This window comes from Lepidochelys kempii, chromosome 2, assembly GCF_965140265.1.
Source record: "Lepidochelys kempii isolate rLepKem1 chromosome 2, rLepKem1.hap2, whole genome shotgun sequence".
Taxonomy (NCBI): domain Eukaryota; kingdom Metazoa; phylum Chordata; order Testudines; family Cheloniidae; genus Lepidochelys; species Lepidochelys kempii.
Genome location: NC_133257.1, coordinates 110306238 through 110333769, shown reverse-complemented (window position 1 = coordinate 110333769; position 27532 = coordinate 110306238). Strand labels below are relative to the sequence as shown.

Here is a 27532-nt window from a genome sequence, read left to right as displayed (position 1 = left end):
ATTTCAGTTGGTTTTCTATTGTTTAACAGTGTGATTAAAACTGTGATTATCGTGAATAATTTTTTTAATCGCAATTAATTTTTTTTAGGTAATCGCATGAGTTAACTGCGATTAATCGACATCCCTAATCTGAACATGTAAAACACTGAATATATTAAAAAGCAAAAGATGAAGTTGCACTTGAAAGAATAATCTATGGTGGAAGAGGCAACTTCGAGGAAAGCGGTCACTCAACTATCAGCATAGATTGTGCTATCATTGCAAAGATGCTTCTTCTCTTTTCTTCCTCATTTAGTATAAATTAAATGTTAAAGTAACCTTAAGCACGTTGTTAGGGACACATTCAATTAAAGCTAAAAGTAGTTTCAGGTACTACACCTGTCCCTTTTCCTTCCTACCAATTTATGGGATTTTACAGAATATATTTTCCTATGTTTTGAAATATTTGTCTCCCCCCTTTTAGCAAAATGAAAAACCCATGCAAACAGGGGAAACTGATTGGCTATATTAAACTGACCATCTATAAAAGTTCTGTCTGATACAAAATTCAAACAAAAAAAATATATTTTAAAAAATGATTTGTTAGCTTTTACAACTTCCTAAACAGTTATAGTAAACAAAAAACAAAAAAAAAAGGTCAAAAGTGTGATTTTTTTTTTTAAAGGTTCCACTGTTTAAGGAATTGAAAAGTTAAGCAGTATTAGGTTGGCCATATTGCACAAGTACTTTCAACTACTGCATATGCAGCTAGTGTATAACTTTAATATAGATAGTATGTGCTATGTGGCCAAGTTAGCACTGCTGAATTTACTTCGACTCAGAAATTCTTCACTGGTATGTTTAAATCATCAAACTTAATGCTACCCTAACAGAGTGAGACTTTATTTTAATGTATTATGTTTCACTGAAACTGTCTCATGGCTGTATCTACATTTCCCATATCTGAGAGATGTGATTTCTTAATTTCAGTTTGCTTGACTAAATAGGAAACCAAAGCATTCCTTACCACCAAACAGAGGTCACAGATCTCAAGTTCATTTTCAACCTCCGTAAGAATGTCTGAATTCAGAGTTTCTCCAAACCACACAACATGGGGACGGAGGAGGCCATTGCAGCCTTGCTCTTCACACCTGTGACAAGTTACAACAATAGAAGGAGATGGAACATTCAAAGTGATTTTGAGCCTTGGATTGATTTGTTAAAAATGTTTAAGACTGACCTATTTCAATTGCAACAGGTTTGTTAGACCACACTTAGGACAACAGTATGTTCAATCTAGGCATGATTAAGGCTACGATTTAGTCACGGGTATTTTTATAAAAGTCACAGACAAGAACCAAAAAGTCAGGGCCTGTGACCTGTCCTTGACTTTTACTAAAAATACCCCTAACTAAAACTAAGGTGCTGGGGGTTGGCTGAGTGGGGGAAGCGCTCCTGTGGCTGCTGATGCGCTACAGCAGGGGTTCTCAACCTTTTTCTTTTTGAGGCCCCCCAACCATGCTATAAAAACTCCCCGGCCCAGCTCTGCCACAATTATTGGTTTTCTGCATATAAAAGCCAGGGATGACATTAGGGGGTGGCAAGCAGGGCAATTGCCTGGGGCCCCACGCCACAGCTGTTTGGGGGTGCAGCTTGGGGCTCCACTGCTGCTGTACTGGGACCATCTGCCCGGGGCTGCCCGATCAGTAGCCGGTGCGGCTGGCCCCTAGGGCCACCCCAGCTGCTCGGGTGGCTCTGGAATCAGCTGCACCAACCACTGCAGAAGTCACGGAGGTCTGAGAAAGTCAAAGAATCTGTGACTTCCGTGAAAGACTCGCAGCCTTAGGCATAATAATATAAAAATGTTTCACATTACAGCTGAAGCTAAGACATCAAATCTCTGATTCCAAAGGACTCTATAGTACTTTACAAAATTAATTTTGTGCGGGCAGACATCAAAGGGGGTATGTTTGTACAGAGTCAGTTGAACAACTGGGGATTTAAACTACTCCACTACATTTGGACCACATCCTCTTAACTACAGGATACAGGAAGAGCTTCCTCTATTATACAGTGCAACTATATCTCTGGGTGAAGTACAGAAGCTGTTTAACAAGATTGAGCAATACTACCCAACAGTCTAATGCATGAAATGAAAAATAGTATAGTCTAGTGCAAAAAGTTGAGGTAAATAATTTACTGCCACAAAAACTGCCATGGGATTTTTAATGATCACAAGATACCTTGCAGCAGACAACTCCAAGCATAGTATTAGATACTGCCTCAGAGGAAAGAGTGCTAGCTACTGAATAAACAGCAGATTATCCTGTAGTACTTGGCTGCTTGCTACCACTGTTCAATTTCCCACTTGCTAAACAATCTATTCATTTAGCCTTGTCTTTACCAGAGGCGTACACAGATAAATAAGCAATCTATTTTTCTTCACTCTAACCCCTTGTGATGCTCTGTACCTCGGGGAAACACCTTGCACCCCCATGTTCGTCCTTATAATATGACTGTGTGGTATCCAATGCAAAGTTTGTCATGTCGGGTGTCTTCGGAAGGCTCATGATGCACTGAGCATTGTTTTATAGGTTGCAATTTCATGTATATAGTTATGAGGCTGAAAATGTGTCCTCATGGCTTAAAACAAGCCCAGGCAAAAACTCTCCAGTAGCAGAGGCCCAGGCAAAACTCTCCAGGAGCAGAGGGGCAGTTCACATCTCATCAGGACATGTATGGAACAAACGCAGCCCAGCCTCACAGGAACAAAGAACACTGGCCTAGGCAGAAACAAAGGATCTGCTGGACTCTCGAATGAGTCACCCCTCTTCCCTTGGTCAGTTTGGGACTATGATGAGGTAATGTTCACCTGACCCTGAAGGGGAGTGGGGGGACAAAGCCAAGAAGGAAGAAAGAACATGATAAAAGGGAAAGACATTTGCCATGCGCTCTCTTGTTCATCTCCAGACACCACCACCAAGTGACTGAAGCGCTGATCAAAGAGGTGAGCCTGGCTGAAGGGCAACCAGCCAGCCTGTGGTGAGACACATCTAAGTTTGTAAGGGTACGGAAAGCGTTAAGATCAGCTTAGAATGCGTTTTTCTTTTATTTCATTTGACCAAATCTGACTTCTTGTGCTTCGATTTTAAGTGATTATAAGTCAATCTTTTGTAGTTAATAAATTTGTTTATTCTACCTGAAGCAGTGCGTTTGGTTTGAAGTGTGTCAGAGGCTCCCCTTGGGATAACAAGCCTGAAACATATCAACTTCTTTGTTAAATTGACAAACTCATATAAGCTTCCTAGGGTTGTGTCTGGGACTGGAGATATTGGCTAGTGTCATTTGGTCGGACAATCCAAGCAGTGGCTGGCCAAAAGTGCTCACTCATGTAGCTGGGAGCAGCTTATATGCCAGAGGCTGTGCGTGAAGAGCCCGGGAGTGGGGGTTCTCACAGCAGAGCAGGGTAAGACTGACTCCCAGTCGAGGATTGGCATGACCTAGCAGATCACCAGTCCAGATAACACCAGGGGAACATCACACCCCTACTCCATATTTCCTTTGTCAGTTATCTCTTGTAATGTTATGTTTAAAATTAAGATGTTTGGCACTTAAAACGCAGCACTGGAGCAGCTGCGCCACTGAAGAGCTTAAGTGAAGACACTCTTATGCTAGGGCAGAGCTTCTCCCATGAGCATATAGTTAATCCACCTTTGCAAGAGGCAGTAGCTATGTCAACTGAAGAAGCTCTCTGGCCAACACAGCACTGTCTATCCCGGGGGTTAGATCGGTATACATACATCACTTAGGGGTGTGGATTTTTCAGACCCCTGAGTGACAGTTATACTGATATATGTCTATAGTGTAGACTTGTTCTGTCTTTCTCATTTTGTACACTTCTTTCACGTTCTTCTGATGCTATGTAAATAATATTAATTAATTCATTTGTGGAGGCATCCTTTCAAAGTACTTGTGAAATTTGAGGGGGATCATGTTGGTGTGGTGAAAAGAGATGAAAGTCAACACTCACCGAGGAAGATTTTCAACTGGAATCTTGGCATCTTCTATTTCAGGGTCTGGAGCACTGAAGTCACAAAATAAAAAAACATTTTAAGTACCAAACAAAATGCTATTACAAGTAAAATGTATTTCTCCAGAGTACTCTCTCAAATCAAGGTGGTTTAGTAGCTGTAGAAAATAAATATATCTACTACAACACTAAAGTCAGTAAACCAGGCTCATAATTGGTTTTAGAATGGCAAGAACAATAATAGGGCTCAGGTGCAAGGCACAAAAAAAGGTGGTTTCCATTTATGTGGAGCACCACAAAGGGGCTGGAGGGAATGTACGTGTGCCCTTTTTTTTGCTTCTCTCTAATGTAAAAAGTTCTGGGATGGGCTTTTTCTTCCTTAAAAAAAAAAACTTTTTCTTGATTTTTTCACATATGAGAAATTCCAGACTTGTCCACCTGGAACAACTCTATATGACCACAGACAGGGCAAGAGTATCACTACACAGATACCAAGGAAGTGAAACCTGATATTGAGGGGAAATGTGATTTTTAGTCAGACCATTTAAAATTCTGTTTGTTTTTTTCATGCCTATTTAATTAAGTTTTTTTCCCTACACACAAAATGTATAGCACTTCAACTATATTGGTATACAGTTATATTGGTACAACACTCCTAGCATGGTTACAGTTATTACCAGTATAGCTTACTCCTGTACAGGAAGGGGAATAAGCTGTATTGGTGTAAGTGCATCCCCACTAATATAATTGTGTCCTCCCTCAGAACTGTAGCAGCATAACTGTAATTGGTTAAATAAAAAACAAAACAAAAAAATCACAGATCTAACCAAAATAGTTATACCAATACAAATTGTGTGTGTAGACCAGGCCTAATGCAATTGGAAGAAAAGACATCTTTGGATTTAATGCCTCCATGCTTTCAATCAAGAGGTGAGAAAGTTCCAAAATTCTCTCTTCATTTTTCCCCACCACCAAATGCCATCAAGCAAAGTCAGAGAGACCAGATCTGATATTCTTAATATTATGAAAGTTAAAAAAAAAGATTTTTAGATCTTCTTTATATATCAAATCAGCAAAACTGGGCACAAATCCAATCTTCCCTTTGCAGGTCATCTTTGGCTAGGTATGCACTACAAAGGGCATAGCTATGTTGGTCAGCGGTGTGAAGAAGTGTGATTCCTGACTGACGTAGTTGTGCCGGCACAAGGCCCTTAGCAAAGGCACCGTTATACTGAAAAACTGCACTTTTACTGGTATAGTTTATTTCATTCAGCACAGCTGGAATAAGCTGTACCAGCAAAAGCACAACTTTGCCAGCATAAACTATGTTCACACAAAGAGCATTTTGCTGCTATATTATACGGTAGCAAACTGCTCTCAGTGTAAACCTGGTCTTTAACTTGAAGCAGCTCTTCTCTTTCGGAGATCTAAAAGGATATTACTAGTTTAATGACTGAAGTCAGATTTACCATCATTTATACCTGAAGTTTTTCTGAGGGCTACGTGCAAATTGTTATTTATTATTTGTACTACTGTAACACGTAAGTCCCCGAGACATGATCAGATTGCAAGGTTCTGTAAAAATATACAGGCCACAGCACATATGGAATGTGTAGCTACATGCCATAGTGAAAAGCAGATTGCATCCACACTGCAGTGTGTAGCTACACTGGTCAGTGAAAGGCTCTGGCTGTGGGGGAGCTGCCAGAGCCTTTCCCCACTGCTTCCCCCATGCCAGAGCCTTTCCCTGCTGCCAAAGTCACTCTCTGTGGCAGGAAAAGGCTCTGGCAGGTCCCTGTGGCAGGGAAAGACTCCAGCAGTGGGGAAGCAACTGCAGGACACTATACTGCTAAAAATAACAGTGTAGACATCGGAGGCACTATTTCAGTGAGTAGAGAGCTGTGTAGGGTACAGGGTTCAGGTGGGTCTTTACTTTACTCACCTAAGCAGTGCCTCATGGTTTACATTGCTATTTATACCCATACTAGGAGGGAGCATAGTGTATGTATTCCACACTCCACCAGAAGAAGCATGCATTGTAGATATACCTATAGAAAGACAGTCCCTGTATAGAATTGCTTACTGTCTAATTTAAGACAAGATGTAACAAGTGAGCGTAACAAACGGTAGAAAGGTGGGGAGGAAGAGAAGGGGATAAGGGTAACAAGTTCATATAGTAACATAGGATAGTAACCACTCAACTCGATGGTTCCAGACCATCTGAAATGTTTGTTCTAATGGAACGGATATACAATTTTGTGTAAGTTTTAGGATAAACAATTTTTCATATACTACATTTATATCTTGTGATATTATGGAGCACCAAAGCCATTCCAAAGTTAAGGCTATAATCAAGCTTTTACTACAAGCCTGATTTTTCTCCTACCTCCAAAATCTCCAACAAAGGAATAGGAGTCTAAAAACTGTCAGATTACGAAGGGGGTGAAGATAGATGTTTTCTACTAAACGTGAAGTGATTTGGACAAAGGGTTCCTGAGTTATCACTTCCTAAAACAGGTTTTCAGCAGCTTCCAAAACTTCTAAACTTTTGGTTTTGGTGACAGAGTGGCAAAGATTTTAAAAAGGGAAAAGTGAGGAAAGGAGAAATAGTACATAACAGTTTAGTTCATCTAGTCACAATCTCATGCACAGAACCAATGTTTCATTTCCTAGAGTCCAACATTAAAAGTTTCCAAAACCAGAAAACTTTGCTTCAAATCCAGTCAAGGTTGCTAAGTGACAGCAATGTACCCATATATCACATCATTTACAAAACTGAAGTACTCAAAAGCAAATAAAAAATAGGTAAGGACATCTTGAAGGTTACACTACACCTTCCACAACATTTTTTAAACAAAGTATATATTTCATCACATCAACCATAACTGAGAGACATGGATTGCTGCGGGAATTTTAATGTATTTTTGATTTTGATATCTAAATATTTCAAGGAATATTGGTGTATGGGGATATTAGTTAATATATCAGAAAAAGAAATAAAGTGCCTATTGCTGTTTCTTGAGAATAAGGGTGCAGCTGTAGTTTAATAGCCAAATGTATGACATTCTGTGGCCTCACCTTTGAAATAACAGATGTGTCATTAAAGTGCTCATTATTGATATAATTTGTATTTGACAGAAAATTGTATTTGATTTGTCACTCAGAAATCTTAACTGATCTTTTAAATACAGCTTGTTGGTTTTGGAACTTCCCAGAGCTTTTGTTGTTAAGCATCTTTCATTTTTCCTTTTGTGTAGGTGTCACTGCGTTCAGTGGCAATCCAGACCAGGAAGGGGCTGTCACCACTTGCCCTGCAATCCTGGGTGCCTTACAGTGTTTTGCTGCTGTAGCTCCCAGCCTGCCTACAAGCACGCAGGTCACACCCTGAGTGTCTGTGTGTTAAACAGCCCTGGTTCAGCAGCTCTGACCCCAACCCCACTCTGGCTTCCATCAGCCTTGGTTACAATCAGCAAGGTGACCCCAAATACATTCCCAGTTCTGAATTTTACCAGTGTGGTAGGTGTCGTGAATATGTCAGGCCTGACAAGAGTTGCTGACACATAGTAGCGAACCACAAATGGGCCTTGGTGTCACAATAGGTAAATGAAGATATTAAAAAAAAACCTTAATGAGTTATATAAAATATAAGCCTAAATATATAATACCTAACTGGATCCAGGTTAGTCTCTGCTAGAACCATTTAATGTATCACCATCTAGTGGGTTATTTTTAATGAACTTATTCTGCTAATTTCCTGTAAGTATGATCATTACTTAAAAAACTTGGAAAAACATGGCTAAGCCCCGTGTGCACTTTAGCAGTGAGCTGTTTCAGTGGCCCGACATCTTCCCAGTTCTCAGTGAATAAAGTTAGAATTAATGAAACAATATATCCTATGTTTTCAAAGCATCATGTGAGCTTTAAACACAATTCCCACTGAGGTAAATGGGGGACACCTGGCTAAAACCCAGCCCCGCTCTGAAAATATCTACCCTGTTTAAGATAATAAATAAGTAGCAAACTGAAAAAGAGAAAGTATGGGTTTCACAATATATTACCCTTTCCCAGCCAAAGCTGGACATATTGGACTCTTGTAATTCTTTGCCACATTTCCACAGCTGGTGCATCGGGTTTTGAATAAGCTACCTGAAATGCACAAAGCAGCAATTCCAGATTTTAATATCAAACAATGACTTTCAGATGTAGTTACGCATGCAAACAGTTATATCCATCCCAAGTGTTCCCTTATTTGACATTGGAGAATATATCTTGTGGGCCGTTTAAGTTACAGGAACACAGAACTAAGAAATTCCAGCATGGCAGCACTGTGAATTAGTTTATTATAAAGCATGTACATAAAACATTTTTGATTGGCAGTCAAAGAAGCCAATAGCACATTTATTCACAAAGCCAGGATACACCAAAGGCAGGAGCACAAGTTTAATAGAAACTGCCATGCTGAACCAGAGAAATGGTCCCTCTAGCAGACTGTGTCTTATACTGTGGTTTATCTCATGACATCTAGATGACTACAACACAGTGTTGCTGAAAAAAATAATTTTACAAAAAAATGGGAATTGTTTGCAATCTGGCTAAGAAGGATGACTTATGATTGTAGCATTTCCCTCGGAGTACAGGAGAACTGTGTTAAAACACACACTTTGTAATTTGCACAAAAAATGCTCAAAAAAGGTACCTCCGACTTCTCAAATAATTAACAGCAAATGATACAGTGAGGCCTGACATTACTAAGACTTTGTAATATACTGTAGTATATTTTGAAAAAATGAAGTATAATCAAAATTAAACTACACTTATCAGAATAAGTGAACAAAATACTTTGTGAGGTATTATCCCTGCTCGCAAACTGGAAAACTCAGTAATTTGTAATTCCTACCCTTTAGGATAAATAAGCTAAGTTCTATTGTATGAGTATATTCATCCAAGTGGATCTGAGACATGCAAGGAGAAAATATTAAGAGAGAGACAGTTCCAGTGCCATCGTCCATATAAAAAACAAAATGACAAACAACAAAGGGAAGAGACAGCAGGTGATGACAAGTTCAGCAATAGCTGGTCAGAGTAAGTGCATGTGTAACCCACACACCTCCTTGGGTGTGGTGTTCTGTTCCATCTAGTGGCACCGAGACCACTTAGAGAGAGTTAAATGAGTCTGCTTTACAGCCTTAGCTAACAGCCAGCTGGCTTTTAGCTCACGCAGTAGAACCTCATACACTAAGCTCCAGAGGTCCCAGGTTTCATCCTGCCTGCCGACGACCAGGGTCTGTTGGCGTTACACATGCATTAAGACTGGTCAAAATTTTCCACCTCAAGTGCTTGACAGAAACTGGGTTTTCAACAAAACAACTGTTTATGTGAAAAAGTGTCTGCTTTCCCTGGAAAATGTTGACTTTTAATCTAAAACTCGAACACCTGAAAACCAAAAATTTTATTTGGAAATGCCACCACAGCACCTCGTGAGCGATAGTGCACCCATCCCAGACTACATCTTCCATGCTGCTCCCTGGTGTCCCCTCTTCCTGAGCAGCTACAGTGCATCATGGGAGGCCTTGGCCACAGTGTGTAATGAGAGATGTAATCTGGCCAGGAGCCAGACCCATAAAGGACAACTGGGCCACGTGGCTCTGGGCCACTGGGCACGTGGCATTTCTGAATAAAAATGTTTTTGGTTTTCACTTGAAGTTTTTGACTTCACTTCAAATATTTCAGTAGAAACTCTCCCCCGCATCTTCTGAGCAGTTCTAGCGTATGCGTGCATTAATACTAACCATGAATTTCTAAGAGGTGTTTTGTGCCCGCCTTTCTGTGGAGCTCATCGATGTTCTGAGTAATGACCACAACACTCCTTCCCTGTTTGCTCAGTCTGGCTTCACACTCTGCAATGGCAACATGTGCTGGATTTGGTTGTTTACTCAACATCAGTTCCCGGCGGTAATGATAAAATTCCCACACACGGGAGGAGTTCCTTGCAAAGGCTTCTGGGGTAGCTAATTCCTGAAAAAAAACAAACAAACACCATTCATTCATTCATTCATTCATTCATTCATTCATTCATAATAAGAGCAAAACAACTACACCTGATAGTAGATATGGTCACATGTAAGTTATTAGGGATGTTGCACAATTAAAAAAAGTAATCGCATTGTTAACCGTGCTATTAATCGCACTATTAAATAATTATAGAATACCATGTATTTAAATAGTTTTGGATGTTTTCTACATTTTCACATATATTGATTTAAATTACAACACAGAATACGAAGTGTACAGTCCTCACTTTATATTTATTTTTGATTAAAAGTATTTGCACTGTAAAAAAAAAATAGTATTTTTCAATTCACCTCATACAAGTACTGTAGTGCAATCTAGATCATGAAAGTTGATCTTACAAATGTAGAATTATGTACAAAAAAACTGCATTCAATAATAAAACAATGTAAAATTTTAGAGCCTGCAAGTCTACTCAGTCCTACTTCTTGTTCAGCCAATCGCTCCATTTGTTTACATTTACAGGAGATAATGCTACCTGCTTCTTGTTTACAGTGTCACCTGAAAGTGAGAAAAGTCATTCTCATGGCACTGTTGTAGCTGGCGTCACAAGATATTTATGTGCCAGATGTACTAAAGATCATATGTCCCTTCATGCTTCAACCACCATGCCAGGTGACATGCATCCATGCTGATGATGGGTTCTGCTCAATAACAATCCAAAGCAGTACGGACTGACACATGTTCATTTTCATTATCTGAGTCAGATGCCACCAGCAGAAGATTGATTTTCTTTTTTCGGTGGTTCGGGTTCTGTAGTTTTTGTGTTGAGTGTTGCTCTTTTAAGACTTCTGAAAGCATGCTCCACACCTCATCCCTCTCAGATTTTGGAAGGCACTTCAGACTCTTAAAACCTGGATCGAGTGCTGTAGCTATCGTCAGAAAGCTCACATTAGTACCTTCTTTGCATTTTGTGACATCTGCAGTGAAAGTGTTCTTAAAATGAACAACATGTTCTAGGTCATCATCCAAGACTGCTATAACATGAAATATGTGGCAGAATGCAGGTAAAACAGAGCAGGGGGCATACAATTCTCCCCCAAGGAGTTCAGTCTCAAATTTAATTAACGCATTTTTTTTTTTAACAAGTGTCATCAGCATCGAAGCATGTCCTCTGGAATGGTGGTCGAAGCATGAAGGGGCATATGAATGTTTAGCATATCTGGCATGTAAATACCTTGCAATGCTGGCCACAAAAGTGCCATGCAAATGCCGGTTCTCAGCTTCTGGTGACACTGTAAACAAGAAGAGGGCAGCATTATCTCCCGTAAATGTAAATAAATTTGTTTGTCCTAGCAATTGGCTGAACAAGAAGTAGGACTGAGTGGACTTGTAGGTTCTGAAATTTTACACTGTTTTGTTTTTGAGTGCAGTTATGTAACAAAAAAATTCTACATTTGTAAATTGCACTTTCACGACAAAGATTGCACTACAGCAGCTGTATGCAGTGAACTGAAAAATACTATTTCTTTTGTTTATCATTTTTACAGTGCAAATATTTGTAATCAAAAGTAATATACACTTTGATTTCAATTACAACACAGAATATATATGAAAATGAAGAAAACATCCAAAATATTTAATAAATATCAATTGTTATTCTATTGTTTAACAGTGTGATTAAAACTGTGATTAATCGCAATTAATTTTTTTGAGTTAATCACGTGAGTTAACTGCGATTAATCAACAGCCCTAGTTATTACCTAAATGACAAGATAACATCAGAGTATTTGTAACCAGCTATATCCAACAAGAATACAAGTCAATAGCCAGAATCAGTCCTCCTTATTCTATAGGGGCATGATAAGTCAGTGTTATACAGGAGGCCCGACTAGATGATCATAACCGTTCCTTCTGGCCTTATAATTATGGATCTATAAATACTGTATTTTATGCAATGAAGAAATGCCATTGAAAGTTGCATATAATTTTACTGTAATATTATCCAGAATTCTCTCCTTTTACACTGTGCACACAGAACTCATTCTACACTGCCCAACCAAGCCTCCTCTTGAGAGTACAAACACAATACAAGGAAATTAAGAGAAACATAATAATTAATATTTTATATGCACTAAAGTAGCCATAAAACTATGCACCTTTGCATGATATATTTTGTGCTACTGGTCATTTCAATTTGGCCTTAATTTACGTATAATATAGCCAAATAATAGGCTTTCATTCTGGCAGCAACTAATACTTTGTCTCCTGCGTGTCTATAAAATCTCAGCCATAATTCTGCATTAATACGCGTTTTGCATTCAGTTTTCTTGTTTAAAAGATAGGGGGAGAAAGCTCATTCAAATAAAGCCATCTGAACTATATACTTGCAGTGCTATATAAAGATTGAACATTAATATGTCAAAGTTCTCCTATAAAAAAACAACATTTATATAAATATACTGTATTTAAATGCACAATTACTGAAAGAAATAGAGGTGCACCTTTATCATGCCAGTAACTGGATAACTACACAGCTGCTCTAGTTTCCAAAAGAATTAAATCTTTCATGAGCATTATCTTAAACACACACACATAAAATTGATTATGATGGCAGTGCAAATATAAGAAAGGGAACATTAAATCAAGTTAATTTTGAGCCACAGAAGGAGCACAGACAGCAGGTTACAGTAAGAAGTTGTCAGTGTGTTTCAGACAAAATCATCAAGACAAGACATTTTCAAGCTTTAGAAAGTGTTACAAGCAATCAAACAAACAAAAAAAATGTACTCAATTCCGTCCTTCATCCTTGTTTTTTTCAATTTGTCTAATTCAGAAAGGGAGAGGTGTCCTGGAGGAAAAAAGCAAGCAGGGAAACAGCAAGGAGGACCCCTAAGTGTCTCCAAGAGAGCTAAGACTGTTGTGCTGACCAGCAAAAAGAAGAAGTTGCAGTTGCATGAGGCTACCACAGTGGAGCATGAGAAGAAGCTGCAGAGATGGCTAAGCAGAGAACATTTTATCACTACTGAAGCACTGTGGGAGCACTGCAACCCTTTAAAATAGCTAGCTGCTTCTGACTCATTGCAATGGCACATCTGAATTAAAAGAATAATAGTCACTCATCAAACGTCCGGCCCAACTACATACCTGAGCTTGCCATTTTCTCCAGTAGCCCCCTAAGCCTCTGAAGGTAGGAACACCACTCTCGGCGCTAACACCAGCCCCTGTAATAATGGCTATATGCTTTGCTTTGGCAAACACTTCTCGAAAATCAGCCATATCTAAATATAATGGAAAAAATTAACAATAATTGATCCACCAGTTTTGTTTCATGTTTAAATAGAGACCATTTAATCACTCAGATATTTAGCAATGGGCATACAAGCACAATGTGGCTGTTGGGCAAAACTGCCACACATTTAATTTTAGAATATCTATTCTTTCCTGATGTTCTGTACATCAAAATTAAAAGTGTTATCTATGAGAAAACATTTTAAGCCCTGATCTTGTAAACACTTATGCACACAAGTAGCCCTACTAACTGCAAGAGGACTACTCATGTGCATGAAGTTAAGTACACACGTTAAATGTTTGGAAGACTGAGGCTTTAAACAAAAGTTCTTATGCTGGAATTAATAGGGATACTATAATAATTCTGAAATGCTGTAATTTCTAGTTATATATAAACCCCTTTCAACCAAGTGGTTGGGCCACCACTTCCTGCAGCTCCACCTGCGGACGCTCAGGTAAACAAAGTGTCTCGCGGCCCGCCGGGGGCTTACCCTGAACAAGCCACGAGCCAAGTTTGGGAACCCCTGGTCTAAGGGCTTCCATGGAAGGCCCCAATCCTTAGATTAGGGTTGAAAGGACTGGGACTACTGAGACCCCATAAGAACAGGTGCTAGTTCTGAACTATGGCTGTGATAATCTTGTGATCACAAAGGAAATCAGGGGGAGGAGGGAAGGCTGAAGGACTCCTCCTCCCATAGCCAGTGTTAGGGTTGGGATGATGGCTGGTAAGCTTATTAGCATGCATGTAAGGGGTTTTTTTATTGGTTTTAGTATGTTTTCTCGGTAACATTTTTTATTGTAAGAATAAAATAGGCTTGCATGGGAAGTGCTGTGTGGTACTTTATAACTATAGCAATTACACCTGTTAACCATCGCTGATGAGAAAGCAAGCTGGTGTCCTCTGGCAACCTGTCTGTGCTGGGAATAACACAGTGAAGGCAGGGAACTGTGTAGCCTGGAAATACCCAAGTCAGAAGGGAAAGAGAGGCGGGTCTCCACCCAGAAAGACAATGGCTGGGAAGCTGGAAGCCTGAGAGTGGGTGCCCTTGTTGGACCACTGAGGGGAAATACAGATGTAGTTACCCTGACCTGTGATACAACCATCTTAAAATTTTTCATACATTATGCTAATTAAAAGGAAGAAACAAATTAAAATCTAGTTAGTGTAAAAAACATTAATTGAAAATAGTTTAAGGTACGACATTTGCCTCTGAGTCACCTTGTCAATTTTTGGTTTGCATTTACATTTATCAATCATTTTCCCAGTAATGTGTGAAAAATCCACACAAGTAGCTTGGAAAAGTGACTGATTATAAAGGGCAAAGAATTAAATTAATACACAAAGGAGCTATCAAATGCACAAGCTGAAAAACAAAAATATTTGCATCTCTAATCTCATTAAATTATAGTCATCTTAGATGTTGCTTTGAACTATAGCAAACAAGATATTTTCAGAAAGAAATACAATTTGTATGTCAACAGAATCCCTTTAAATTGACAGATGTGAAGTGACCTTCCCAAAGTCACAGCCCAAACCAGACCACATCCCTCCTAGAATGTGACAGTGGAGGTGGACCTTCGATACTGTTTGTATTTTACAATCTAAAATAATGGTTCTCAAACCGTGGGTCAGGACCCCAAACTGGGTCGCGACCCTGTTTTAGTGGGGTTGCCAGGGCTGGCTTACACTTGCTGAGACCTGCGGCCAAAGCTGAAGCCCAAGCCCCACCTCACGTGGCTGAAACCTGAGGGCTTCAGCGGTGGGTGGCGGAGCTTAGGTTACAGGTCTCCTGCCCACAGCTTGGGTGTCAGTTTTGGCCCCCACCACATGAGGCGGTGGGGCTCGGGCTTTGGCCCCCACATCCTGGGCTGTGGAGCGTGTACAGGCTCAGGCTTGGGTCCCCCGTCCTGGGGTCATGTAGCAATTTTTGTTTTCAGAAAATTGGGTCGCGGTGCAATGAAGTTTGAGAATCCATGATTTAAAAGATGTTGCTTGTTGTATTCAAGTTAAACTAACTCTTTTGAAGAAAGATTTTCATGTAGATTATCACCTGGATTTGAATAGCTGTAGCATTACCCAATACCCTATCTGTGAGTTGGTGGGAGTGGTTTCACTACCTCAATTCCTGCAGAAAGCCTGCAGTGCAGAAGCAGAGGAGTGAATTTTAAACTGTTTGAATATGGAAGACAAATCTAAATATATACACAAAAATATACAGTGACACAAATATATTGCTTATTTTATAAATATTGACATTATAAAAAGTGTTAACAGGAATAGCCATTTTGACCCCTAACTATGTCAGGAACTTGGCAATCATTCAGCTTGATTGCAAGGAAGGTGACTTTCACCCATTTAAAAAAAAAACAAAAACCCAAAGCTTCATAGCCACACTTTTCCATTTAAATACTTGTCTCTCCAAGAATCTCACTTTCAAATTAAAATATAGATTGCTATTATCAAAGCCCGGGCAAGTTCAAATCAAGCTTATAGGCGAGGCACAAAGCTTTTATTAAATCATCATTCTCCTCCTGATTATTACAGCTTCACTGTAGTGATGCTGTATTTAATGTTGAAACTGCATTTCCATTCTAAACACTCATTATCAGGCACTTGTAACAGGTTACTCGGAGGCTGAAATTTCTCATGCTAGGTCAAAGCCTAGAAGGATTTTTTTTTTTTTTTAATCTTTTCAGTCATTTGAATTCAAGTTTAAAAACATACCATTTATTACATTTTCCATAGGATTTTCTTGCACTTAAACAACAAAAACATTTTTTAAACTTCTAGCTTCCATCCACATGATGACTAATTTGACCTGTTTGCAAAAATTAGGATTAAAAAGTTATAGAAATACAAGGAACAGGCAAACGCATTAATTTCCCATTACTTTACAAAGGGATAAGGCAGAGAACTGATTCTACAATCACAGAGCCAAAAGTGATTCAGCAAAGGAGACTGGTGGTTTGGACCTTGCAATCTTTAAAACAAGGAAACATGTGCAGGTATTATACAGTATGTTTATATAATATACTCTCTCAAGTTTGGAACATTTATGTTGTTCAGTACTGTGTGTCTACAACAATGCTGCTTAACTTTAACATACTCAAAACTCAGGAAGCAAGGAAGACAGAAAAATAATTGACAGAATATTTGTCTGGAGTACAGAAAGAAAAAAATACATAGCACAGGAATGAATTTATCTTACTTGAATTAGGGCGAGCCATTTCTAAGCAAATCCTTTGTTTCTTGGAAGGAGGTGGCTTAAGTCCACAATATGCTTGCGAAACCAGCCTTCTACTGGTAAACTGGAAGAGACTCATCAGGATCACTTTATAGTTCTTAATCTGAAAAGAGAGATCAAATGAAAAGTTATATGAATACATGTTTATATGGCAAAGATATACAGCGAATATACTCTTAAATACTCTCTTTTCTGTGTCACAAAAAAATGAGGTACAGTATTTACTATTTCATCCTTCACCCCGTTTGCCCAAGTATTGCTTATGGGCAAAGTTCACAACTACAGTATTTCAAACTTACAGAGCAATCAAATAATATGGTAAAACATAACATAAAAGATTTAAAGGACTGCCAATCCTCTTCTTGCAGAGAAAGTACTGAAATACTTATATTTTTTCCAGGTTTTTTCCCCAGTATGAAACACAGACATGTCAAAATCTTACTTGAACTCAAGGTGGAATAGCCATTTAATATTTTCCCCCATAAAATGAATTAATACTTTCCACTCTGCTGTGACCCTTGAGTCCTTGTATTGAAAACATACAGTATAGTCTCATGGGTTTAATAAACAAAAATGCAATACTGTGCAGACTCAGTAATCCTTAGCATATTCAGGGCTTTTAATTTGTAATACTTCATACAACCATTAACTAATTCTGTGATTTATTCCCCCTTTACAGATGGTAAAACATACACTGGGGAAAATTCACAACTGGAGTAAACTATTACAACTTACACTGATTTCACTGGGAATTGTGTCCCCTTATGACAAGGCTGATGAGACCCTCAGACAGGGTAAGGGTGACCAAGTGCTTAGTGGGCCAATGGGCTAAGACCATTCAGCCAAACCCATAATACAGATTTCAATCCTGGTGTTTAGCGTGTTAGATCCAATTACCTCTCAACACAGTACAGCTGCTCTATCCTTTTCACCTTGGTATTGTAATTTTCCTTATACTATGTAACATTTATAAAGAATGAACATATTGGAAAGTGTTATTGGTATATACCCGTTCATTAGCCCATTCGTTTATAAGCTGACCCCCCAAGATGGATAGGTAAAAATAGTAAAAACTTTATGACCCTTTCATAAGCCGACCCTATATTTTAGGGGTTGGCAAACATTGGTTCCTAGCCCATCAGGGTAAGCCACTGGCGGGTTGGGACATTTTGTTTACCTGGAGAGTCTGCAGGTGTGGAGCCCCTCAGTTCCCAGTGGCGCAGTTCGCCGTTCCCAGCCAATGGGAGCTGCAGGAAGTGGTGCGCCACTTCCCGCAGCTCCCATTGGCTGGAAACAGCAAACTGCAGCCACTGGGAACGGAGGGGCTCCATGCCTGCAGACGCTCCAGGTAAACAAAACGACAATGTATTAGATATTCAATTCAATGATTTCACAGAGTTTAAAATCATCAAATTTTGGTGTAGACCCGTTTATAAGTCGACCCCCACTCTTTGATGCATCACTTTTTTACCAAAAATATTCAGCTTATGAACGAGTATATACGGCATTTATAAGTTCATTTCCTCTTTAGTGGTAAATGGAATTTAAAGTATTTTAAAAAGATAAATCTCATACAATCCACTAAAACATAGAGAAACTATACAAAAATGGAGGGAAGTAATAATAATAAAAAAAACCAGCCTTCATATTTATATTCACTACAACCAGCATATTTTTTTTCCTTAAATAGAATCTTCCCGGATATTTAAAATCCACAGTACTTTCCACTGACTCAGATGTTCTTACATCCCAATCAAAAGAAGAAGCTCCCCCTATATTTTGAAACTGTAGGAGGTAAAAACCACACACAAAACTAGTGATTATTTCCCTTATATTACCTCATCATTTTCTCATTATAATATTGAAAGAATATTCTATATAAAAATATTTAAACCAATTTTAACTATCTGATATTGATGACAGAACATACATACTAAGATTATACTAATGCAAAGAGTTTATTGCACTTTACAAATATCATGATTTCATTACTGGCACCACAGCATAATAATGTTGTCTATCAGACACGTTAAAAACATTAATACAGCTTAGACAAGCAACTGTACTGCTGAGAGCACACTCTAGCATGTATATTACTTTGTTACACACTGAAACAAATCAAAGACAACAACAGTATGTCAAACAGAAACATGTAGGGCCTAACTCCTGCAATGATAAATGTGTGGGTGGACCTGCGTTCACAGACCTGATCTATGGATGTTTTCATTCATGTAACAATTTGCAGGATCTCAGATTAGAATCTCACTGAGGCAATGGTTTGTGGCAGGAATGAGAGACAGACAAAGGGAAGTCTTATTTAAAGGGTCACATGGGGATAAATATGGGAAAAACCTTCACTTGTTCTTTTCTAGACTAGAAAAATGTGAGCGTTAACAATTTAAATGGAATTTTGCACCTAGTGTAGAAATGAAGACACAGTTTAGCACTTTAAAAATGTGCTAGCGGGATCCTGGGTTAAACACAACATATCCTGCCCACATTATATGCCAGGGGTCTGTCTAGACTAGGAGAATAGGTATTTGTTTTGTAAATGTATTGGGGTGACCCTAACCAGCTAAAACCTTAAGGCTCACTTCCCCCTACTTCAAAACAAGTAGAAAAATATTTATCAAAAACTTCAAAAATTTTTACACTCATCCAGCCCCAGAGTCTCTGGTTGTGTCCGAGGTCCAAGAAAAGACCTGATCTACCAAGGGTATGCTGAAAAATAAGGACTCCAAGAACTGGATCTTTTCAGGCATAAGGCATATTCATCTGCCTCCCTCCAATTTTGTATCACAAACAACAAGGCCCTTTTTGCTAAATACAGATTTTTGACATGGGAAAGAATAAGCCCATACATATACAAATTCCATCAGGAATTTAGAGAAGAGCTAAGAAAAACCATCAAAGAGTATCAGATGGTACCGCAGGTGGCTATAAACCCATCAGCCCATGGCCATTAGCTTTACCACACAACGTGCCTCTTGATTGCAGGCATCCAACATATATTGCATAGCAGGTGAATCTGACTAGAGAGGACATCCAACAAGTTGGATGAAGTGCCCCACTCCCTCAAGGATTCAAGGGTGATGCTGAGGTCGCTAGGGATCTACACCCCTGACCAGACCATGTCTAATCTAGAAAACAAGGATGAGAGGGAATTCTTCAAATATGTAAGAGGTTGTTACAGAGAGGACAGCTATCAGTTGTTGTCCATGCCCACAAATGGTCGGGCAAAAGTAATCAGTTTAGTTTGCAGTGAGGGAGACTCAGGCTGGATATTAGGAAAAACTTGCTAACTGTAAGAGCAAAGCTCTGGAACAGGAGTGGCCAACCTGTGGCTCCAGAGCCACATGCAGCTCTTCAGAAGTTAATATGCGGCTCCTTGTATAGGCACCGACTCCAGGGCTGGCGCTTCAGGTGCCAACTTTCCAATGTGCCCAGCGGGTGCTCACTGCTCAACCCCTGGCTCTGCCCCAGGCCATTTAGTTCATCCCCTCCCTCAGCATGGGGGTGGGAGGGGGAGATGAACTAGATGACCTCTCAAGCTCTAGGTTTCTTTGAAGACACAACTTGCCCTTTCTAGGCCTGGATTTTCAAATGTGCTAGGGCTGGTCTTCACACAGTTTTTGTATGGCTTGAATTATACCCAGCGTAATGAAAGCTGAACGGGGTATAAGTCAAGCAATACCAGGGACAGGCAAGCCCTTAATATGTGTCAGTGTAACCCACACCCAGCCGGTGGGGCACTCTTATCCCTAGCGGCGAGGCAACACAGACTCACCAACCAGCCTGCTACTGCCCTGGCACCCGACCCACGCTTAGCTCAGTCAGTGGAGGCTCACGCTGGGTTGGAGGGTCGGGGGGGGGGGGGGTCTCCCAGCGTCCCACCCCTGGTTTAACAGGTGGCAGCCTCAGGGAGCGAGGCGGGGGGCGGCTCGGGATGCGGCTGTAGCCGGGCAGGGCGGCGCTCCGGCAGCAGGGGCTCAGGCTTTGAGAGCCAGGCGTCCCAGCCCGGCTCCCCCCGCCAAGGCGAGGCCGGCCCGGGCGGGTGCGGGGTTATCAGCCCCCGGCCCCGCACAGCCCCTGACAGGCCCGTGAGGGGAGAGCCCCCAATTCCCCCCCCGCCCCGCGTCCCCCGGCAGGTTTCCCGGGGGCCCGGCCCCGGCCCGGGGCGGGTACCCACCTCCGCAGCAGCGCCCGGTCGGAGGCCGCAGCGGCGGCGGGGCAGGCGGCAGCGGCTGGCGTCAGGGCCCAGCTACGGCCGCTGCTGCGTGGAGGGCGGCACGTCCCACCCCTGGAGCCGCCGCCGCCGCCGCCGCCTGGGCGGGGTGGGAAGGGAGGAGCCGGGCCCGGCCCAGAACAGCCCCCGCCCGCGCCTGGGGCCCGCCCGGCGGATGCAGCGGGGAGCCGAAACCCCGCCGCTAACACCGAGCCCCCCCCGCCCCGCGCGGGCTCCCCTCGGCTCGGCCCCGGCCGCGCAGCCCTGTCCGGGAGAGACAATCTCCCACCAGCGGCTCGCTCCGGGAAGCGACGCCGGCACCTGCGGCCCCTCCAGTGCTGGCGGGGGTGGGGGGTTAGGTGGGTTAGCCTGGCCAGGAGGCGATACTCATTTCCCCTACGCTGTGGTGCTGCAAGCTGAAACAGACACTGACGGGTATTTCTGATGGTACAGGGCCCATGTTATAGGCCAGATTTCCCTTCGGTTCTTAGCTCTCAGATCTGAACGGAATCAGATTTTAGCCTTGGGGGATACCAGGGCCTCAAGGCCTACATGGTACTGGATTTCTTTTTACAGTTTCCCCACACCGACTGGCTATGGCGTAGTCCCTTCCCCCTTACTGCTCTATCCTTTCCTCACTGGCCCTTGAAACATTGCTGTTGCCCTTTTGGGCTTCTTTCCCTTTTCCATCTTCTGATGCTCTTCTCATTGCAGAGTACTGGTATGCGGCACAGTTAACTCAGCCATTAGCACGTTATCTCCCATTTATCTGAAAACTGCACACCTAGTGTTGAAATCAGCAGCAGAGAGAAGGTACATCACCAAGGAGAGACTGACAAAGACGTTTCCAAGGACCCTGCAGTACTGATTCACGTAGTTAAATGGCCAAGACCTTATTGCACACCTGCAGTTAGTGGCTTTCAAATGACCAGAAACATCAAAAACTGGAAAAAGGACAGAAATAGACATTATAAGTGGAGAAAACTGCCTGAATCAAAACTTTCCGTTCAAATATCCTTGAACTTTAGCAAAAAGAACAGGAGGACTTGTGGCACCTTAGAGACTAACACATTTATTTGAGCATAAGCTTTCATGGGCTACAGACCACTTCATCGGATGCAAGCTACAGAGGCGTGTTAGAAATATTCTTTGAGTCAGAGATGTCGAAAGTAGGATTTTAGATCACTGCAGAATTGTATCATGTTCGTGGGTCTGGAGGGACAAAAGGAGAGGCCCTGAGATAGAACAGACTCTTCTGATAGGCTAAGAGTACAGCTGGAAAGATTAACAATATTGTTGGGTGGGTTAAGGGAACTACTGTTGTGGCTCCTTGTGGCATGTAGCAGTTTAGACCGTTTAGTGTCCTTTTTCTTTTGTAGAGAAGTAAAGTGTGTGTTGTAAATGGCTTGTCTAGTTTTTGAAAAGTCAATCCATGAGGAGGTTTGTGTGGAAGGTTGTTTTTCATGAGAGTATCTCGTTTTGAGAGCTCAGTCACAATCTTTCCCCGTTTGCTGTATAGGATGTTGATCAGGTGGTTTCACAGTTTCTTTGAGAGTGTGTGGCACAATCTCTCAGTATCCACTGAAGTGGGCTGTAGCCCACGAAAGCTTATGCTCAAATAAATTTGTTAGTCTCTAAGGTGCCACAAGTTCTCCTGTTCTTTTTGCTGATACAGACTAACATGACTGCTACTCTGAAACTTGAACTTTAGGAAATTTCAGGTTTGAACTACACAGCTTCAATCCATTTCCAGTATTACTCTTCTAAAATATAGGTACTAAAGTATAGAAACAGATTAAAAGCAGACAGCCAGATCAAAAACCACAAGAGAGGCTAGAGCAGGAAAACTCCATAAAGAAGTCACTTGTGGCGTTTCCCCCACATTATTCAGTTCAGCTCCCAGATCCTGTGAAACTGCAAGAGACAAGGATGATTGCTAGCTCACTGTTTCAGAATGAGCTTGCACAGCTCTTATAACATCACCTAAGCTCTAATGTCATGTCACTATCAGTGCACTGAACATTTACAAGATACCAAGAAATTATATTTTCAGTATGTCAAAATTAGATTCTTGACTATAAGTTTCAGAAGTGCCAGTTTTATGTGAATCCATTGTCAAGGTTGTTCACTTGCTGCTGAGTGAAAAATCTGTTTATTGGTGTGCTTACATGTGTTGGGTCTTATTTTTAAAAGAAAACTAATTTATAATGTCCATATCTCAATAGTTGGGTTATTTTTACTTGTGTCATTGGTATTTTATCTTTTGTCTTTGATAGTGACCTTGGAGCTACGCTTGGAAGGCTTAGATTTTTATCAGTTATTGATTTCACTGTACACATGCACAAATCAATGAAAAATATTTCCATCAATGATAATCACATTTTACAGGTAGGCACAGTAAGAAAAATGTTGCTTGCAAACTTTTGAGTCCCACTTTAAGGTGTACAAAATGTGTTGTAATGTTGGTGTTAGTGGATCTGGAGAAGAGGCACCATTTAAGTAGGGTGAAGAGGGCTGGGGGGGAACCACCCCCTCCTGCTGGCCCTTGTGCTTTATCATGTGTTAATTTTAGGACTAGGAAGGCACCAGCGTGAGAACCTAGGAGGTGCAGCCTCCCCATAATTTGGAACAACAGTAAACATTTAAATTGATAAAAATTGAAAAAAATGCTTAAAAATAAACATCAATATTATCCAAAGTTATAAAAAAATCAAATTCTGCCAAGCCTACTTAACAACAATGAAGTTTTCTGTGGTGAATATTTAAATCATAGGGAACAGAATAAATAATTTAATTAATTATGACAAAGTAAATTCAGTAAAGACAAGTGCAAAGTACGACACTTAGGGTATGTCTACACAACGAAATTAGGTTGATCTTATACAAGTCAATTTTTAGAAATCTATTTTATACAGTCAATTGTGTATGGCCACACTAAGTGCATTAAGTTGACGGACTGCATCCTCACTACCATGGCTAGCATAGACTTTCGGAGCGTTGTACTGTGGGTAGCTATCCCACAGTTCCCGCAGTCTCTGCTGCCCATTGGAATTCTGGGTTGAGCTCCCAATGCCTGATGGGGCAACAACATTGTCATAGGTGGTTTTGGGTATATGTCGTCAGTCACCCCTCCCACCGTGAAAGCAATGGCAGACAATAGTTTCGCACCTTTTTTCCATGCAGATGCCATACTGCTGTCAGTAGATGGTGCAATAGGACTGCTAACCATCGTTGTCATCTACCACTTCCGCTGCAATCCTACTCTCCTGATGCCATGAATCCACCTCGCAGGCCCTCTTGTCATTCTGTATAAATATCTATTCTCGTGGCATCCATCATCATCCACAGCTTCCACTGCAACTCTGCTCTCCCGCAGACGCCACACCATGGCAAGCATGGAGCCTGCTCAGCTCACCGCTGCTGTTGTGAGCATTGTAAACACCGCGCGTTATCCTGCAGTATGTGCAGAACCTGCAAAAGCAAGCAAGGAGGTGACGACAGTGCGATCACAATAGTGATGAGGACATGGACACAGACCTCTCTCAAAGCACAGGCCCTGGCAATTTGGATATCATGGTGGCAATGGGGCAGGCTCATGCCGTGGAACACCAATTCTGGGCCCAGGAAACAAGCACAGACTGGTGGGACCGCATAGTGTTGCAGGTCTGGGATGATTCCCAGTGGCTGTGAAACTTTCGCATGTGTAAGGGCACTTTCATGGAACTTTGTGACTTGCTTTCCCTTGCCCTGAAGTGCAAGAATACCAAGATGGGAGCAGCCCTCACAGTTGAGAAGTGAGTGGCAATAGCCCTGTGGAACCTTGCAACGCCAGACAGCTACTGGTCAGTCGGTAATCAATTTGGAGTGGGTAAATCTACTGTGGGTGCTGCTTTGATCCAAGTAGCCAATGCAGTCACTGAGCTGCTGCTATCAAGGGTAGTGACTCTGGGAAGTGTGCAGGTCATAGTGGATGGCTTTGCTGCAATGGGGTTCCCTAACTGTGATGGGTGATAGACAGAACGCATATCCCTATCTTGGGACCGGACCACCTTGGCAGCCAGTACGTAAACCACATGGGGTACTTTTCAATGGTACTGCAAGCACTGGTGGATCACAAGGGAAGTTTCACCGACATCTGTGTGGGATGGCCGGGAAAGGTGCATGATGCTTGCATCTTCAGGAACTCTGGTCTGTTTGAACAGCTGCAGGAAGGAACTTACTTCCCAGACCAGAAAATTACCGTTGGGGATGTTGAAATGCCTATAGTTATCTTTGGGGCCCCAACCTACCCCTTAATGCCATGGCTCATGAAGCCATACGCAGGCACCCTGGACAGTAGTAAGGAGCAGTTCAACTATAGGCTGAGCAAGTGCAGAATGGTGGTAGAATCTGCATTTGGATGTTTAAAAGCGCGCTGGCGCAGTTTACTGACTAGGTTAGACCTTAGCGAAACCAGTATTCCAATTGTTATTGTTGCTTGCTGTGTGCTCCACAATATCTGAGAGAGTAAGGGGGAGACATTTATGGCAGGGTGGGAGGTTGAGGCAAATCGCATGGCGGCCAATTACGTACAGCCAGACACCAGGGCAATTAGAAGAGCACAGCTGGGCACTCTGCGCATCAGAGAAGCTTTGAAAACCAGTTTCATGACTGGACAGCCTACAGTGTGACAGTTCTGTTTGTTTCTCCTTGACGAAAACCTGCCCCCTTGGTTGACTCTACTTCCCTGTAAGCCAACCAACCTCCCCCACTTCGATCACCGCTTTAAAATAAAGTCAATATTGTCATTAAAATCATTAATAAAGTCAATAAAGTCATTATTGTTTCAAAATCATGCATTTTTATTAATTCATCACACAAATAGGGGGAAAACTCACAAGGTACCCTGGGAGGGGTGGGTGAGGAGGGAAGCACCGGGTGGGGTGGTAGATGAGGGGAGACGGGAAGGACAAGGGCACACTACAGTTCAAAACGTATTGAATGCCAACCTTCTGTTGCTTGGGCAATCCTCTGGGATGGAGTGGCTGGGTGCCTGTACAACCCCTCTCCCCAGGCATTCTTAGGCGTTTGGGTGAGGAGGATATGGAACTTGGGGAGGAGGGCAGGGCAGTTATACAGGGGCTGCAGTGGCGGTCTGTGCTCCTGCAGCTCCCCCAGATGCCTGAGCATGTCAGTTTGCTCCCCCATTAGACTCGGCATTGCATCCTGCCTCCTTTCATCGCGCTCCTGCCTCCTCTCATCGTGTTCATTTAATGCTTTCCTGGATTCTGCCATTGTTTGCCTCCACACATTCTGCTGAGTTCTTTCAGTGCGGGAGGACTGCATGAGCTCTGAGAACAGTTCATCGCGAGTGCGTTTTTTTCGCCTTCTAATCTGCACTAGCCTCTGGGACTGAGATGATAGGGAGAACGTAGAAACATTTTCAGCTGCGGGAGGAAAAAAAGGGAGAGTAGTATTTAAAAAGATACATTTTAGAGAACAAAGGAAAGACTGTTTCACACTGAATCAAGTGATTCACATTACATAGCACATGTGCTTTTGGTACAAGGTCACATTCGGCCTCTTATATTGAATGCCTGCCGGTTCGGTGTGAGACATCGCACATGCTTGGCTGGGCAACAGAATTCGGCTTGCAGGCAGCCATGGTAAGGCAAAGGGTTTCAGCTTCTTCAACCTTCAGAACATGTGGGAACGGTTTCAAACAGCAGCACCCTCCTTTCCCATACCAAGCAAAGCCCGTTGGGTTGGCCATTTAAACGGAGGGGCTGTGGTTTTAGGGTGATTGTGCAGCACAACCCAACCCCCACCCCACCCAATTCTCTGGGATGATTGCTTCACACCTCCCACACCCCCACAGCATGGCTAGTATCAGGGAAGATCCCTGTCAGCCAAATGCGAACAGCTCAGCACGAACGGGCCTCCCTGCACCTTAGCATAGCTAAGAGCGGGGATGATTTCTTTTCAGCCAAAGGCAAACAGCCCTGCAGGAACGGACACCTCTGAATGTCCCCTTAAACAAATTTCCCATATTTCAACCAGGTGACCATGAATGATATCACTCTCCTGAGGCGAACACAGAGTACCTCCAAGAGAGCTTCATGGAGATGTCCCTGGAGGATTTCCGCTCCATCCCCAGACATGTTAACAGACTTTTCCAGTAGCTGTACTGGCCGCGAATGCATCCCAAGTCTTCAGGGCAAATTAATCATTAAACACACTTGCTTTTAAACCCTGTATTATATTTACAAAGGTACACTCACCAGAGGTGCCTTCTCCAGCTTCACGGTCCGGGAGCCCACCTTGGGAGGGTTGGGAGGGTATTGGCTTCAGGGTGATGAACAGTTCCCGGCTGCTGGGGAGAAGGGATTCTCCGCTTGCCTGCTGTGTGCTGTCCTCAACCTCCAAGAGCTATAAGCTGAAGCTAGACCATTCAAACTGGAAATAAGGCATAATTTTTTTTTTTTTTTAACAGTAAGAATAGTTAACCACTGGAACAATCTCTATATGTTATGGTGGATTCTCCATCACTACCAATTTGTAAATCAAGACTGGAACTAAAAAAAGATACGCTCTTGTTCAAAATTAATTTTGGCATGTTCTAGGGCAGGGGTGGCCAACCTGTGGCTCTGGAGCCACATGCGGCTCTTCAGAAGTTAATATGTGGCTCCTTGTATAGGCACCGACTCTGGGGCTGGAGCTACAGGTGCCAACTTTCCAATGTGCCAGGGAGTGCTCACTGCTCAACCCCTGGCT

At 41.9% G+C, this 27532-nt stretch overlaps 1 protein-coding gene and 2 long non-coding RNA genes across 4 annotated transcripts in view; 1 reads left to right on the top strand and 2 right to left on the bottom strand.

The window, feature by feature from the left end:
• SIRT5 (sirtuin 5) overlaps positions 1-20956 on the bottom strand; it is a 25005-nt gene extending 4049 nt beyond the window's left edge. The window contains exons 1-8 of one of the 2 annotated variants that reach the window (XM_073331921.1): positions 20744-20956; positions 16519-16657; positions 14172-14366; positions 13166-13299; positions 9799-10024; positions 8068-8155; positions 4010-4063; positions 1007-1130 (exon numbers count right to left, since the gene is read on the bottom strand). In XM_073331921.1, the coding sequence (XP_073188022.1) occupies positions 1007-1130; positions 4010-4063; positions 8068-8155; positions 9799-10024; positions 13166-13299; positions 14172-14366; positions 16519-16633 (936 nt within the window). In that variant the 5' untranslated portion in view covers positions 16634-16657; positions 20744-20956. The remainder of the gene's footprint in view (positions 1-1006; positions 1131-4009; positions 4064-8067; positions 8156-9798; positions 10025-13165; positions 13300-14171; positions 14367-16518; positions 16658-20743) is intronic. The other variant, XM_073331922.1, reaches the window with a different exon arrangement.
• Positions 20886-25610, top strand: LOC140906951 (uncharacterized). Its single transcript, XR_012157311.1, has 3 exons — positions 20886-21592; positions 23056-23167; positions 23963-25610. It is a non-coding gene; the product is annotated as an uncharacterized lncRNA (long non-coding RNA).
• On the bottom strand, positions 25597-27532 carry LOC140906952 (uncharacterized). Its single transcript, XR_012157312.1, has 2 exons — positions 27040-27532; positions 25597-26205 (listed from the first exon to the last, which is right to left on the bottom strand). It is a non-coding gene; the product is annotated as an uncharacterized lncRNA (long non-coding RNA).